Here is a 16132-nt window from a genome sequence, read left to right as displayed (position 1 = left end):
GCCCATCTTGTCCGTATAAATACACCTTTTGTACGAAATCACATACACACACATATATATTATAATTATGCAATTAATTTATTTCATTTTATCTTAAAGTGTTGTAACAAATTGGTATTGTGAAGAAGATTAATGATTTCTTAAATTATATGACATAAAATAATGGATTGTAATGATAGTTAATGCATGGCATAATTCAAGCGACATCATATTATTATGGGGCTCCATTTGTCATAATCGAATATGTTAATGCATTTGGTCCTCACAATGATAATCACAGGGACATGCATGAGGACTAAAATGCTTTGTGTTTTAAAAGATTCGTGCATGTGTGGAGTTCCACTCCAATTATGCAAGATAATACGTCTTAATTGCATTTATTGCTCATGACTTGTTAGCATTCTGCCATTAATTAAGGATGTTATCATACATTTTCAAGGAAAGAAATTGCAAATAGTTAAAACCCAATTTATTTATTTTTACTATTATTTTAATTAACCATATGATTCAGGCCAGTTTACATCTAATATATGATGATGGCAAACTTGGTGGCTTTAGAAAACTGATTTAATTAAAGGGATAAAATTTTGTATATATATTTCACAAAATATTTTCATTTCCAACATTTATTTATTAGGTCTAATTGGTCTCTCAATAAAAGTCTGAAAAATCTGGTTTAAGAAGTTCGATCGACCTTGGATCAATTGAACTTGGGACCGATATATGCCAATAGAGAAAAAATCAAGAGTTTGATCGACTCTCGATCGATCAAACATGCGTTTTTTTGTATTTTTTCTTTTCGGTCAATAAGGACGGCCTATTTGACCGAAAAGAAAAAATTATGCTTCCTGTCACCTTGCATCACCATCTATCATGTATCTAACTATTTGTTTACAGTTTACCTAATTGGATTGGATCAATTATACTCGTTTTGTTTTTTCTACAATGGACACAGGACATTGAAACATCATGAGAACATTATTTCTGACATTTCCATAAACTTGCAGACATTTAGTACATGAGTCTTTTATCACAATCTACCGCAGAAATCCAGGGAAACAGATTGGAGAAAGAGTTGAAATAGTTAATTAAATTCAAAAAAAAATTTTAAAAAAATCCAACAACCCCCAAAGAAAAACAAATCCACTGTTCTTGAACCAATTAACTTTTCTTTCTCATATCCTTCATCTTTTCTAACATCTATCCTTTTTTGTGATGAGCTTACTGCAAGTAATAGGTGAAGAAAGACAAAAGAGAGGCACCAACCAAAGACCCAACAAGGGGCAAGGTGGCGGTGGCACCACTGGATGGTCCGGGGGCCGGAGCCGGGACCTCGGTGAAAGCCATTGCCACGCTCATGGAGGCGGCGGCAGCGATGACAACAGCGCAGGAGATCTTCTTGATACCCATGATGATGATGACGACTATTTTATTTTGTTGGAAATGGGGAAACAAATAGACGTTTCCGATCGAGACCCGCCTTGGAGAATAAAGAAACAATCTTGGTTTTCTTTAATCTCTTGCGTTTGCAGGCCTGAGGAATAATGAAGGTGATGGGAGGAATATATATATGCTTCTTTGAGCCAAAAATAGTATGTGATTATTGAGCAAGACTTTTACGTGTATGGCTTTGCGTGGGATGAGGATTGCCTATTTTGTGGGATCGATGCATGCATGTAATACATGGTCCATATGATATTATGAATAATTCTGTGGTAGAAACCTTTTTTCTTTTTTTTTTGGATTTTTTTTTTTTTTTTTTTTTGTTCAAAGACATGAGCTTTTCTGATCTGTAAGAATGATTGGGTACGGTACAACTGAATCAAAATTTTCATTTTGATTAATTGTCGGACGTCCGTAGGTTTTGCAAGACCTGAGAAATCAAGATATCCAAGTAATGTTACATATATATCCAAGTAATGTTACATATATACTACATCTTTATTTCACAACTACTAAAAATACATCTTATTCTGCCACGTACTCAAAAAGAATCGACACTCATTAAAATGTAATAATAATAATTTAAAAAAAAAAATCCGTCGGCTCTTATTTTATGGGGCATATGTGTGCCCTATCAAGACATGTTGGCGTAAAAGACGAGTGCTAGTAAATTTTCTTTACAATTATTATTGGCGCGTATTTTTTACACAATTACTTGGTAATAATTTTTTGGAAAAACTTCACTTAAGACTTCTGAATTACCACGCATTTTGAGAAGACTCCCCAAATTTTACTAACTCTCAATTTCACACTTGAACTTTTAATTTGATGCAATGTACTCTCTCTGTTAGATTTTAAACGTTAAAATTGATAAAATGACCTTTATACTCATAACGTTTTTATAAAATTTCAAATTTATTCTTAATTTCATTTTTTTTTTTTTAAAAAAAAGAGTAATTTAGTCTTTTTAGTCATTTATGTTAAGGGTTAACGACCGAATCTGATGGAGGTGGGTCAATTGAATCAAATTGAAAGTTGAGGTGGTTAAATTGAGAGTTTTTGAAATTTAGGAGGGTCTTTTCAAAATGCATGGTAGCTTAAAGTTCTAAAGTAAAGTTTCTCTTAATATTTTTTTTTTTGTCAACACTAGAGTAAGAAGCCCGGTGGACATTAAATTGTATGAGGACAATTTTTTTTATTAATTAAGAGAGAGAGAGAGAGAGAGAGAGAGATTGAGAGGAAAAAAATAAATAAAAGAGAAGGTGAGGTGAATAGGTGGTGAGTCACTTAGGGTGCGTTTGGGAGTGCGTTTTTAAAAAAATAATCTGCGATTTTAAACCAAATTATAACTTTCGGGTGTTTGGGATTGCGATTTTAAAAAAGCAAATTTTAAAATCGCAAAAAAATCTACAATTTCCATAAGCTGATTAGAGGGTGCTTATTTGAAAAAGTGCGAATTTAAAACAAATTCACGATTTCTATTAAAAAGATATTTGGCGCAATAGTTACCTTTTTTATAATGGGAACGAAAAAAATACTAAGAATACCCACCTAAAATATATTAAAACCTTTCTTTTCTCTTTTTTTTTTTTCTTCATCCTCTTTGTCTTGTTCATCCTTATTGGTAATTTGGTCATGAAATTGTAATTATATGCTAATGTTATCCAAACACTCAATTGATAAAAAAAGTACTTTTTAGTATGTTTTACCTGTGCGATTTTAAAAACGTAATTTTTAAAATCGCACTTATTGAAATCGCACTCCCAAACGGGCTCTTAGTCTACATTAAAAATGGGTTTATTGATGTTTGATTAGCCGATAAATAAATAAATTAGCATCACCATCAACGGCACCTTCCAAATTCCAATCATGATAATGAGGGCTGTCCGCTGTCTCATGAAAAGATCATCTCACCCTCACTGAATGTGTGGATCCGTTTTCATTTCCTAATCAATTTTACAGAGTGTCTGTATACCCTCATTATCATGACTTGAAAAATCTTGAAGTAGTGATGTTGATTAGGAAAGATCATCTTGAGGGTGAGATGATCTTTTAATATATAATGAGGGCTGTCTTATGAAAAGATCATCTCATCCCTATATATATATATATATTGGGAATTTTCTTATATGAAAAAACAATCAAACATGTTAGCATATAAAAAAAATTGACAGAAATTTCATTCAAACCCGTCTGGAAGAAATATCCTCCAATCTATATAAAATAGTGTCAAATGTTTATAAACATTTAAAAAGCACATTAAATTTAGTCTAAGTTAGTAAACTGCTACTAATGACGTTAATAATTTAATGTGTCTTTTAAATATTTATAGACATTTAACACTATTTTAAATGGGTTGGAGGATACTTCTTCCTAGTTTAGAGAAAATTTTTGTCCTTAAAAAAATATTGACTTTCAATTAAATAACTAAAAAATAAATAAAATAGATGATTATGTTAAACGTAAATTTGAAAATTCTATAAAACTGACATTCATCCTTAAAACATGTGATTCTCACATCCATTTTTAATAGGAATAATAAATATCAATTTAATAGATTGAGTTTATTATTTTTATTTTTAAGAGTGCACGTGAGAATTTCATTCTAAATTTTCCCAAAAATCCAACGTTTTACCAAAAATAATCGACCTAATTGTTGTATCAGGGGCCAAGGAAATAAGGGGCAAATGAACCCTCTCACGGTCTCACCCGCCTAGATTTTTTTCATATACCATACATATAAATTGCTTTGCATGCCAACCTTAGAAAAAATTGCCAATGCGACTTCACCGCTAACCGCCTAACATCATACATTTAAATGCCCCCGGCCAAGCCTCTAGTTAAACAAAATCAAGCAAGTTCTGATGTGATAGGTCCAATTAACCATTAAATTAATACTTTTTAAAATATATATATATATTATCAAAAAGTTGATCGAAACTACTACATTAATATTGTAAAACAATCAATGTTGTATATATAAAGCATTACTCTTGAATATTGACTTGATGCTATGAGAAAATATCTCATGTAACGGTTAATTATACCACATCATCTTCTCCTTTTTGGTGTATAAACCAATAATTTGAATGACACGTCATAGAAAAATAAAATTCCCCCATGATGCATGTATCATGCAAAGGCGCTTACGACGTCGTTTGATCCTTACAAAACAGTACCCACCCACTCCACCCACCCATCGTGTGTCCCCACGACGAAGTCTTTTTGTGGGCCTCACAAGCCGTGATCCCAAAGGCAGAGAAGGAGTAATTGCAAACGTTTCACACCCTACAAAAATCCGAGAACCTTCACGCACAGGCAACTATAAATTCATCACGCTCTTACTGAGTCTCCACGCAAACCCACCCATTTCCTTGCAACTCTCTCCCCCTCAAACTGTACAGAGAAATGGCATCTGCGGCTCATGCTCTTATGCTCTGTTTTGTGTCACTCTGTTTTTTTGTGACAGAAATTACTGCACAGGGCTTGAGCATTGCACCTTTGCCGGCGTTGGAGACTGGAGCTGCATTTTCTCTGCCGGTTTCAGGAGCAGTGACGTGTTATTCTATGGTGGCCTCTCTTATTGCCTTTTTAGTTCTTCTGCAGTGAACTGGAGTTCTTGGGGGGTTTTCGTTGGTGACGATGATGTATTATTACCTTGTGTTTGTGTATGGTTTGACATAGTAACTACATGAGATATTCAACATATGTTTTGAGAATTGAGATGTTATTGTCATATTATTTTGTTAGAATTTGAATGCAATTGGTGTGATTGATTGCCTATCAATAAGCTGTTCTTTCTTTAAATAGAAAGTTTGTTTTGCAGCTAATATTATCACATTGCTCAGATTCATTCTGAATGCAAAATATTTGGTCCATGAATCTCATATTCTGAATGCAAAAGGGTTTGTTTTAAAAGCATAAATTAACTAATTAATTATGGTATTTCTACAATTCTTATACATTTTTCTTACACGTGTTAATATTTGATTGAAGTCATTTTAATTACTAAAAAAATAAAGTTTTAACACCTTCTAATCACATGTTGACACGTGTCAAGAAATTGTATATATATATATATATATATTATTCTGATATGATATTTATCAAGTGACAATTGCAATTTGCAAGAATTTTATGAATGAACTGTAGTCATCAAATTTTCCAATATTAATGTCAGAGAAGATTTGAGTGGGTAACCCAATTTTTGTATGTTGATCATTTCGCCACATGTGAGGTGCAACACTCTACGAAAGATGAACTGTAGTTTCTACAAAATTTTCACCTTCCTTCAATTTTCAGCTTTTCATAGTTCCAATAAAACCAGCACGCATGAGGTGAAATGAGTAATTTGGACAGTAAATATGAAAGTTTTTATAGAGCGTACTTCTCATAACGGGCCTTGAACAACACGTCCTCTACTTGGATAAATTACCTTTGCAAAAGTTTCTTACATTTGCTACCCAAAAATACCATTTCAAAAGTATTGAAGTAAACAAATTTACAGTGCAAAACCATCTTGAGGTTATAGATAGTTAGATCATTGTTTAGGAAGTCATTCGGGGGTCAAAGGCCACAAGATTTTATGCATTCAAAAGGGATGTAAATTAAGGTTGTTTATTTTTTACACGATTCACGAACTCAACACAAAAATTTGTGAGTTTGTGTTGAGAATTCAAACCCGTTTAATTAAATAAGTTAAGTAAAGATTGACCCATATAGTCTTATACTCATTTCTCAACACGACTTAAACCCGATACATGATATTTAGGGCTAGCAATTTTTTATATGATCTGCGAACCTGACACGAAATGAATAGATTAAAGTTAAAAATTTGACATATTTAATTAAATAAATTGACTTAAAATTAATTTATATAACTTTATAATAATGCCTCAACATAATTTGAATGTGACACACAATCGCTAGACCCCTAATATTTGAACAAATGCTATTTAATATACTTCCATGCTATTATGATACAAGTATAATGATGTAACAGTGAAAATCAATCTTTAGATTAACAAGGGTTTGAAAAAAAAAAAATTAATGGTTGATATTCACTATCATATATATCATTATAATTGTAAAGTAGTCGTATGAGAGTTTATTGAATATCATTTCTAAACTAGGCTAGTACGATCGTCAAAACTTCAACGATCGGGTGGGTCAATTTACTCGAAGGTTAGTGGGCCGATTTCCATCCAATGATCCAATCTCCAATACTTTACGCCTTAGTACCCATGGGCCTACCGACATAGATTCGCCAGACCGATCACGCCTGCTACGTGTAGAAAACCCATTAGCCGCGGTCCACCGACCAAAGTTCTGCACAATGATAACCATACCCACACGCACGCGGACACCCGTTACACGCCACTCTACAGTACGGAACAGCTGTTATGGCCGTTGCCACCCACTTTGCTCGCTGTCACAGCTCGTCGGCGGGTCCACGCGCCGTACATTTCACCTTATATATACTCACTCTCTCACTCGCCCTCTCATCATCCATTCTCAGCCTCTTTAATCTCTCTTAATTACAATTCCATTTCTTTGGCAATCTTCAGTCATGGCACAAGTGAGCATTTCCAAGGCTTTGATGCTGGTGTTGGTGATAGTGGTCAGCTCGGCAGCTGCGATTGTATCGGCTCAGGATAGCGAGCTGGCGCCGGCGCCGGCGCCCACGATGGTCTCTGGAGCGGTTGCCTTTGTGCCGGTCTCCGGTGTCATTTTGGGATCCTCTCTCCTGCTCTCTGTTCTTGCTCTGCTCAAGCAATAAGCTTCATTTTTTATTTTTACCGAAGCTTTTGGCTGCACGGAATTGAATGTGATATTGATGAGGAGCTATTACATAATTTACATTTTATGTGGGTTTGGTGAATGGAGTGAGATTTGATTGTATTCACTTGATTCTTTGTTCTTTTATCACCTTCTACATTTTAATAAAAACCTTTTTTTTTCCCCTTACTTTCTGTTTTTTAATTAATATGGATATAATATATGTTTCTTACTTCGTTAATTGGGAATAATATATATATATATATGCAATTAGTTTATATAACTCTTTTATAACGTACTAGGTCTAGTTACTCATAGAATAATAGTTTGACGTTTTCCTTAATCAATGTATATTGCACTCTTAACTATCACAAAACACAACAATCTTGTCCTGCTCAAACCCAGATCGCCAACCAAACCTTTCAACCAAATTGCAATTTTCATTATCCCTACCGCTGCACTATACTATGCCCTTATAGTGAAGTCTACTTCCTCCAAAGTGAAATTTGATTAATACTACAAATTCATCTTGTGTCATTTTTGTGTCCGTACAAGGATAATGTTGCTCTTGAAATTACCATTAAGCTTATGAATGGTAATTTTAAAAATCACCTCATTTTTTAAGTAACACAAAATAAACTTTTAGAATTCCTCGTGAAAAAGAGGATGGCCTCTTATATTCTAGGAGGCATCCAACACAAGTTCAAGTTCTTGAATAGAGTGGAAGGTGAAAACAAACGTATTAGTTTCCACATCTTCAATAATGAGTGAAGTGAGAAATCTCTAAGCATGCTGTAATATTGCTTTGAAATATAACTAAATAACAATATACAAGCACATGCACAGTAACTGTTGTGACATATACATATTCTTGCTAAACATCTATACATCCATTTTTCTAGGGTACAAAACTATATGACAACGCAATCCATCTTTCAGGAGGCAGTCCCTTTGGACTGTTGAATGTCCAATTCATGCTCTGCTACCATGATGCAGGAATCCGCTTCCAGAGATGAAACTGAGCTCTTCTCCTTAAACGACCAATCTTTGGGAGAATTCAGCATGTCTGCTGTGCACTGCACATCAGGACTTATACCAACCTGATCTATGTCATGAAGTGCCGGCGAAAGATACTTTGCAACCGTTACGAAGAGAGCTGACCCGTCATGGAGCTCCGTGACGCTCTGTAGAAAGATCAAGTCAGAATCAATGCAGCGTATAAGCTCAAACAATTATAGAAACCTATGATTTAACCTTGACAAAGGTGGTTGGAAAAGTTGGAAACAGGTTAATGATATGTTAGAGAGAGCAGAGCCCTTGGAATTGAATGAACTCAACAGTTCACAGTGTCATAAAATCATCAGAAGCACTTAAAAGTGTTCACCTTTTTGAATTAGGAATTGTATCAATTTGAGATAAGGATACATTGCTTCAATGGATTAAATCTTTGGGAAATGCTATAATAGGCTAAAAAAACTGCGTTGCTTTATGAGAACCAAAAATACCTGAATTTTTCCTTTCCCAAAGGTTTTGTGCCCAACAAGTATAGCCCTGCCATTGTCGTGTAGTGCTCCTGCCAAAATCTCACTTGCGCTTGCGCTTCCCTCATTGACCTGTTTCAAGCGGTGAAAAATTTGGCCATCATAATTATTGAGGGCTTAATGATGTAAATAAAACTCTTTTTTTTCCATGAATGAATTTTTGCAACCACAAAACAAAGAATACATCTCCCTCCAGCAAAACAGCAGGACAACAAGCTATACAACTCAAACAAAGAAACAACCAACCCCTAATCCACAAGCTATCTACCCCATAAGCCAATCTCTGTCAAACAGTGACCAGAAAAACATCCAGAATAATTGCACCAGAGCTTCACGTTTTTAGGGTAATACTCAGAGCCAATGGGCATAAGATTGCAATTCAATTGTGGAAGGATCACAAGAACAATCCATATATTTTTCAGAACGAAACAATAAAATGAACCACCTAAAAAAGATAAGAACGTAAGATTCAAAAAGACAGTTAAGACATATGGAAAGCTCACACCTAAAGCATAAAATCAATTGATTTACATCAATTCATGTTGGTTGGCCTGTGACTTGAAATTTAACTTATAAATCCATGGGGTATGCCTCTGTAAAAAAATCATCCCTTCATGTAAATTCGAGTCATTTTTCTGACAGAGCCCTCATAAGCTTACAATTTTATCCACATATAACAAATTATTAAAAAACAAAACAAAAGAATAATTGGTTTGAAGTGACCAAAACATCCTCATAGGCTTGGAGGTGGTCAGCCATCCCATTTGGTTCGTTTTGGGGGTGGTCGAGACTTTTGGGGATGATTCAACCCACCCCCAAAATTAGCCTCTAAAGGTGGCTGAATCATCTTCAAGGACCATTGGGGTGGCCGAAATCACCTTTAGGGGTAATTTGGCCACCCCTTTTAGCTGGTTCTGGGGGTGGTCTAGGGGTGGCCAAACCACCCCCAGAACAGATTAGTGGGAATGGGTGACCACCCATGGGCGGGTGGCTCGGCCACCCTCAAACCATTATTTTATTTTTAATTTTTTTACACACTTTTTTATTTGATTATAAAATTGTAGCTTTATAAGGGCTGCCAAAAAAAATGACTGGAATTTGTACTAAGGGACCATTTTGTTATAGAAGCATACCATAGAGATTTATAAGTTCATTTTGCAACAGCATAAATTTATTTGTTACAAAGGTCAAACCACGTGAATAGTAACTTTCCCTTTTAAGTATATATTGATCTACACATATAATGTTGATATGATTCACCATTTATACTGTAAAAAGAAGAAAAATATGTTTACACACATTGTTCTACATGGATAACGAATTGAAAAGAAATTAAGAACGATTTACATGGCTTCATGTTGATAAGAAGTTTACATATGTAAGAGTTAGATACTTACAAGCACAACAAGTGGATCATGAGTTATGGCATGCCCATCGATCATGCTTATGGGTGACATGTTTCCATCTCGATCAACTGTGTTCACAAGAGTCTCATCCCCATCTAGCCATATTTGGGCAACGTCAAGTCCTGCTTTTACCAGCCCCCCCTATAAAAAGAAGAAAGAAAAACATTATGGAACAAAAATTTGAGGTCAGAAAAGGAACCTTGCAAGATTTTCTATTTGCAAAATAAGTAAAGAAAAGTACCGGATTATTCCGCAGATCAAGTATATAAGCTTGTACATCCTGACTTTCCATTTCATGAATTGCAAGTTCCATATCAGCAGCAGCAGTCTGTCATGAAACAGGGAGGCTTGTAATGATTCATATGGAAAACATATCTCATGCTTATAAATTCCAGTTCACAGCGGATCCATTTGATAATATGTCAAATCAAAGAAAATAAGTGGCACCTTTGAATGCCCTAGAGATAACAGAAGTTATAACAACCTGAGAGAAAGCTGTCAGCTTAACGTAACCAGTTTTTGTCAGACGGCCATCTGCAGTTTTATGAGGGATGATGGCACTCGATAAGGGAGAAAGCTTAATGTACTCCCGAGGTACTTTGACCTTCAAGCAGATGAGGCAAGTTTCTATATCAGTTCATCGAAGAATATAATTATGAAGGTATAATGTAACAAGCAGCCAGGGAAGATGCACGCTTTTGCATCAAACAATTCAATGCTTGCTTTCTATACTGTCAGAAAGAAACCAATTGCATTCCATAATGAATGAACACCAACACAATACCACACAGTGAGTGTTTCATTACCTCTCTGATACTAGAATCACTTCCTGAAGCTTTGCTCTGGAAAACAAAACAGTAAATTAGTTGAGGGATTTGATATTGTTACAAAAATCAGAAGATGGCTCAAAATACCCCAGAATGACAGCAATAATTCTATAGTTCGAAAATATGCATATCACTAATAATAATAAAAAATCCATATCAGTCCACAAGCACTACCCAAATGAATCATAATGGATGTTCTTTCCTTTCAGTGTTTCCAATTGAATAAAAGATCAACTTTCCTCTTTTGAAACATAAGGAGACCCATTGCAAGATATTCAGTATCTGATGTTTTAGTATTACATGCTTATCTACAAGTACTAATAAATGAATCAATCAAGTAAAATTCCAGTCTTCGTTATTCCACCACTTGAGGTAAATCATCCCCTGCAAAATATTCAGCTTAAAGGCAGCGACTAACAGACATGAAACTTTGAAGTTGGAGTGAAAAATAGAGAAATAAATAGTGTGACACTTAAGAGGATGCCGTGTTGCATCAAGTCTTGTGTGGCATGTATATAAGAGTCAAATTCGTCCAAGCTCCATATCCTGGGATACTAGGAGTTGAGAATCTGTAATGTACCATGAATGGAAATTTTTGAAGCAATTTGCTTACAGTGTTCTGGAATGAAGAATCGAGAGAAAATTTCTTGTGCAGCACTTTAATTAAAGAGCTCGGCCTTATTATTCTAGAGAAACACTATAAAGTTGAATCTTGGTGTATGTGAATTCAGTATTGTGCAAATAACGTAAGCAAAATTGCCAACATATGTTAAAAAGAGAGAGGATGATTATTACACTCTGGATTTTTATTGAAACAGCTGTTCCAGCGCGGCCTCTAAGCTTCTGTGCAGCTGCTTCGCCATCAATGCCATCAACCCTCTCACCTGAAGTCCCAAAGACTCAGTTTAAGACTAAGGTTACACAAATTGAACAATATTAGACTGGAAAAATTATGCCCCCGTAACAACCATCCTACCTCTCCAGAAAATAAATTGTACACCATAAAAAAATCAAAAGAAAAATATACTAGAAGAAGAAAGGGGAAAAATATATATATAATAACTGCGAAGGTGCCAAAGCTAGTACTTAGAATTAACCATTTAAGTGTTAACGCATCTGCAAATCAGAAAACGGAGTGCTTGAGATGTAAGTTGTTAATTCCAGCCACTGACAATGACAGTAATGTGCCCCGAGATTTTACTCAAATTCTTAACTAACTAAAAGTACCCTACAAACCTGTGAAATCTTTATAAGATAAATTAAAAATGAAATGTACTTTTTCCAAGCAAAGGATATAGCAGCCTATGACATAAACTGGCCTGCAAATGGAAATTACTAATAGCCATTCAATAATCCTACTTGTAGTTCAAAACATTCAGTAACAGCCTCACGTGGACTTCTTTTAGAGATCACTGTTTTAGTTCCAGACTTCCAAAAGGCGTCAAAGTGCTAGTAAGCTTAGTAAACCATTCCAACTTCTTCATATGGCAAAGTATGATTGTACGCATGATATATACTGTATATTATAGAACAATTATTTCTAGTCTTATGCATTCCAGTATCTGAGACTATGCCATGGATTTCCATTCTACTCTAAAGCATTCCAGTCTTAATTACTAGATTCCACAGAAAAAACATCATTAAATAATTATAATTAGCGTGACTTTATTTCACCACTAGTGATCTTTATGATGGAATGGCAGAGGTGCTGGGAGACTTCAATCTTCAATTCAGAGAGATGAAGAGCACAAAACTTGTTTGATGATAATGACACTCGTATTACGGTGCCCTTCCTTGTACATGAGGTTTGTAAGGGCTATACATAAGACAAATGTGTTGTGGAGAAGTAAAACCATCTGAAAAACAACACAAAGGTTTCACATATAGAATACAAAATATACAGTACTCACTCACTTTGGTCCCAGATTTTACCAAATGGAGCGATTTTTAATTGAATCAATTTTGGGCTAATCTAATGCCTGGAACCAGTTATATGGTCGATTTCACCTTAAAAAGATAAAAATTTAGAAAATATGATCTAAGTGATAAATGAACTGCCTAAACCATCCAATGTTAGTTCACATCAAACTACAAGAACTCTGACGCCATCAACATTGGGCATTTGATATCTACAATCTTCAATCCTCCAACAATTTCAGAAGCTCAAGTCTGACTGTTCGCCAATAAGGGGTAAGGACCATTCTATTGTCAGTAATAAGATAGAAATCTAAGTGATTTAAACAACAAATTCAGGTCTCTAAACACTAATGGGATGCTAATTTTATAAACATAAAAAGAGGTTTTCCCTTGAGCAAACTTAAAGGATAAGACTTAGAAGTAAGTGCGATACATGGATAATTAAAGACTCCATATTCAGCATTGAAAGGAAATCTCAGAAGGTAGAATACCATTAATCTCCATCAACTCATCTCCTTCATGTATACCAGCACGCTCAGCTGGGCTACCTTCCACACAAGACAAAACAACCTGCAACGTCAACAAGAATGAAATGATTTTTGGTGTGTGAAACATATGACGAGTAGTGGTATCAGCAAAACATCTAGAGTCACACCCCCACGTCTTTATTTTCTTTATTTTCCCTCCTAACTTTATTTTATGGATAAATCCATATTCTAACAAAGAACATTTTTAGATAATTTTCAGTATTCCATGAAACCACCAAGAACTTTTTGATTGAGACTGTAAAACAACACCTTTTTCTCATTAGTTAACTTACGAATAGATGTAAAATGGACACAGAAAGAGAAATTTTTAAGCAGAAATTTTTCGATATCCTTAGGACACCCATTAAATCAATTTTTTTTTTTTCAGAAAAGGTCACTTGGTATGAACATGATCTTTCCAGCAAAAAATAAAAGAAAGAAAATATTCTTTTGTACATCACTAACCAAATGGCCCGTTTTTGGTTCAGCAGCTATGAAAAGGCCAACTCCTTGCAAATTTCCATCACTTCCAATTCTGAAACTTTGATATTCCTGCCAGTAAAATCCATCTTAAATAGATCCCAATAAGTTTATCTTTGACACAGATTTTTCAAACTAAAAGATGCTGGTGTATATGAATGGAAAATTAAGGTCTAAGAGCTACAACTAACAAAAAGAAAAGCATAATGATATAAGCACAAAAAGAATAAGACCTTTGGGCTGACAATCCGAGTAAATGGATCTCCAAGAGTAGAAAGCATTCCACTTATTTTCGTGTATGCCGCATCAGCTGATCTCAGGGGAAACATTTCCACCATGGTTTGCTGCAACTTTGAATCCCAATCTACAAAACAAAATAGTTATTTAAAAAAAAAAAAAATCAGCTCTCTGCTCCAATAAACGTTAAATCACCATTTGTCCCAAAAGCGGATAGGAATAAATATATTTAATTATTTAATTAATATTTTAACACTCTCCTTCATATGTAACTCAAACTCTCTTGTCATATGTTAAACCCAGCAAGTAAAATATTTAATTGAAACGGGAAGTAAAAGACAAAGACATATTCAAATTCAGGATGTCTGATCTAATACATTTTAAATCACTATTTGTACTAAAAGCTTAAGATGATAGAAAGCGATAAATTTAATCGATTAACTTATGTTCTAACATCCACTTGCTTCAACAACAGAGGCAACAAAAACACAATTAAAAGAGCGAGAGAGAAAAAAAAAAAAAAAAAAAAGAAGACGAAAATCAATAGGAGTAATTGAGAATAGAATACCCCACATACCTTGATGATTAAATGTTGGGTCTACGAATGTTTCTCGAATCAAACCCCAAGCCTCCACAAGTGTTCTTTGAACTGTATTCACCTGCAAAGAAACCTTATTTACTCGGCAAGTCGCTAGTTACACTACTGCTCAAATCCAAATAAAGCTTAAGATTAAAGAACATAGTAACAAAACGAAAAAAAAAGAAATCACCTCTCGAGCTCGTGAAACAGGAAAAGCGACGGTGAGAGACTCGGCGAGAGCCGGGGAATCGCAGCACACCGAAGCAAAAGCAGCAGCTGCGGCGGCAAACCCAAAAAGCCCTTTTCCCAATGACGTCATCAGTTCTCGGCTACTGCTACGCTGCGTCTCGGACTCTGGCTTGTACCAAGCACATGGAACCATTAACCCGCCCCGGTTCTTGCTTCTCCGGCGATTTAAGCATGAAAGCCGATGAGAATGGCAGGGTAGTGAGACGGAATTTATGAATTTGGTTGAAATTGGCAAGCAATGGGTTGGTTTGAAATCCAGGTTCCGGCACAGAGGTTCCATTTCCGGGTAAAAAATGGCGCCGTTTGGTAAATTTTAGTTTGAGTTTGCAAGTTGCAGAAGCAAAACAGCCGTTGTATATGTTGTTGCTTGTTGTTGTTGGGATTCCCTGGGGGCCATAGGAATCTTCTCACTCACTTGTGGCTCTCGGATCCATTGCGTAAGCTAGTATCTGAGTGGACAATTCCACGTTGCCGAAAAATGGCTTTTTATCTTTTAAATAGAAATAAAATAATAAAACTCCATCCACTGGGCCTTAACTGGGCCGACCCAAGACAAATTAGCCTGGATCAAATTTTATATTTGGGTTCAAGACTAACGAGATCCAGTCAAAATTCTGATACCAAAAACAAAATGGACAAGCCAGCCCGACCCACCAAAACATGATCTGGGCCGATCAATTTAAGCTGGAGTTTAGATTTGGTGGATTTCCCGATCTATTCCTTGTTGGTTTCCATAAATTATTGGGCGGTTTCAATTTTTCCTCCAAGGTAAAATCATAATAAACCAAAACAACATCATGATCTCGAGGCATTCATCTAGTCGGATAACGATTTACGGTAATTATTTGTTCAAATTATTAGCAATTCAGACAGATAATATGAGAGACTCTATATGAGTTGTTCGAGGCAGGCGAATTTCATATACGACCTCTCACATTCAGGGATGTAAACGAGCCGAGCTTTAGCGAGCTTCCCTTGTTTAGGCTTGGCTCGTTTAAATTTTACTCGAGCTCGAGCTCAAGGGCGAGTCAAAAAAATCGAGCTCGAGCTAATAATAAGTCGAGCCGAGCCAGCTCGCGAGCTGGCTCTTATATTTAATGTTTTTGTTTTTTTTTTAAAAAATTTAACTTCAAGTACTCTTAAACGG

At 35.3% G+C, this 16132-nt stretch overlaps 1 protein-coding gene across 1 annotated transcript; it reads right to left on the bottom strand.

The window, feature by feature from the left end:
• Positions 1-7961: 7961 nt before the first annotated feature.
• LOC132191791 (carboxyl-terminal-processing peptidase 3, chloroplastic) lies at positions 7962-15396 on the bottom strand. The gene is made up of 12 exons (XM_059606890.1): positions 14927-15396; positions 14734-14815; positions 14153-14283; positions 13905-13991; positions 13404-13482; positions 11791-11879; positions 10975-11010; positions 10653-10772; positions 10410-10496; positions 10160-10309; positions 8727-8834; positions 7962-8405 (listed from the first exon to the last, which is right to left on the bottom strand). Exons 1-12 carry the CDS (start codon positions 15263-15265, stop codon positions 8157-8159), a joined length of 1557 nt encoding a protein of 518 aa, XP_059462873.1. The 5' UTR covers positions 15266-15396; the 3' UTR covers positions 7962-8156.
• Between the last annotated feature and the right edge of the window lie 736 nt (positions 15397-16132).

The sequence above is a fragment of the Corylus avellana genome, chromosome ca9, assembly GCF_901000735.1.
Source record: "Corylus avellana chromosome ca9, CavTom2PMs-1.0".
Classification (NCBI taxonomy): domain Eukaryota; kingdom Viridiplantae; phylum Streptophyta; class Magnoliopsida; order Fagales; family Betulaceae; genus Corylus; species Corylus avellana.
This window is presented reverse-complemented; position numbering and strand designations above follow the sequence as displayed.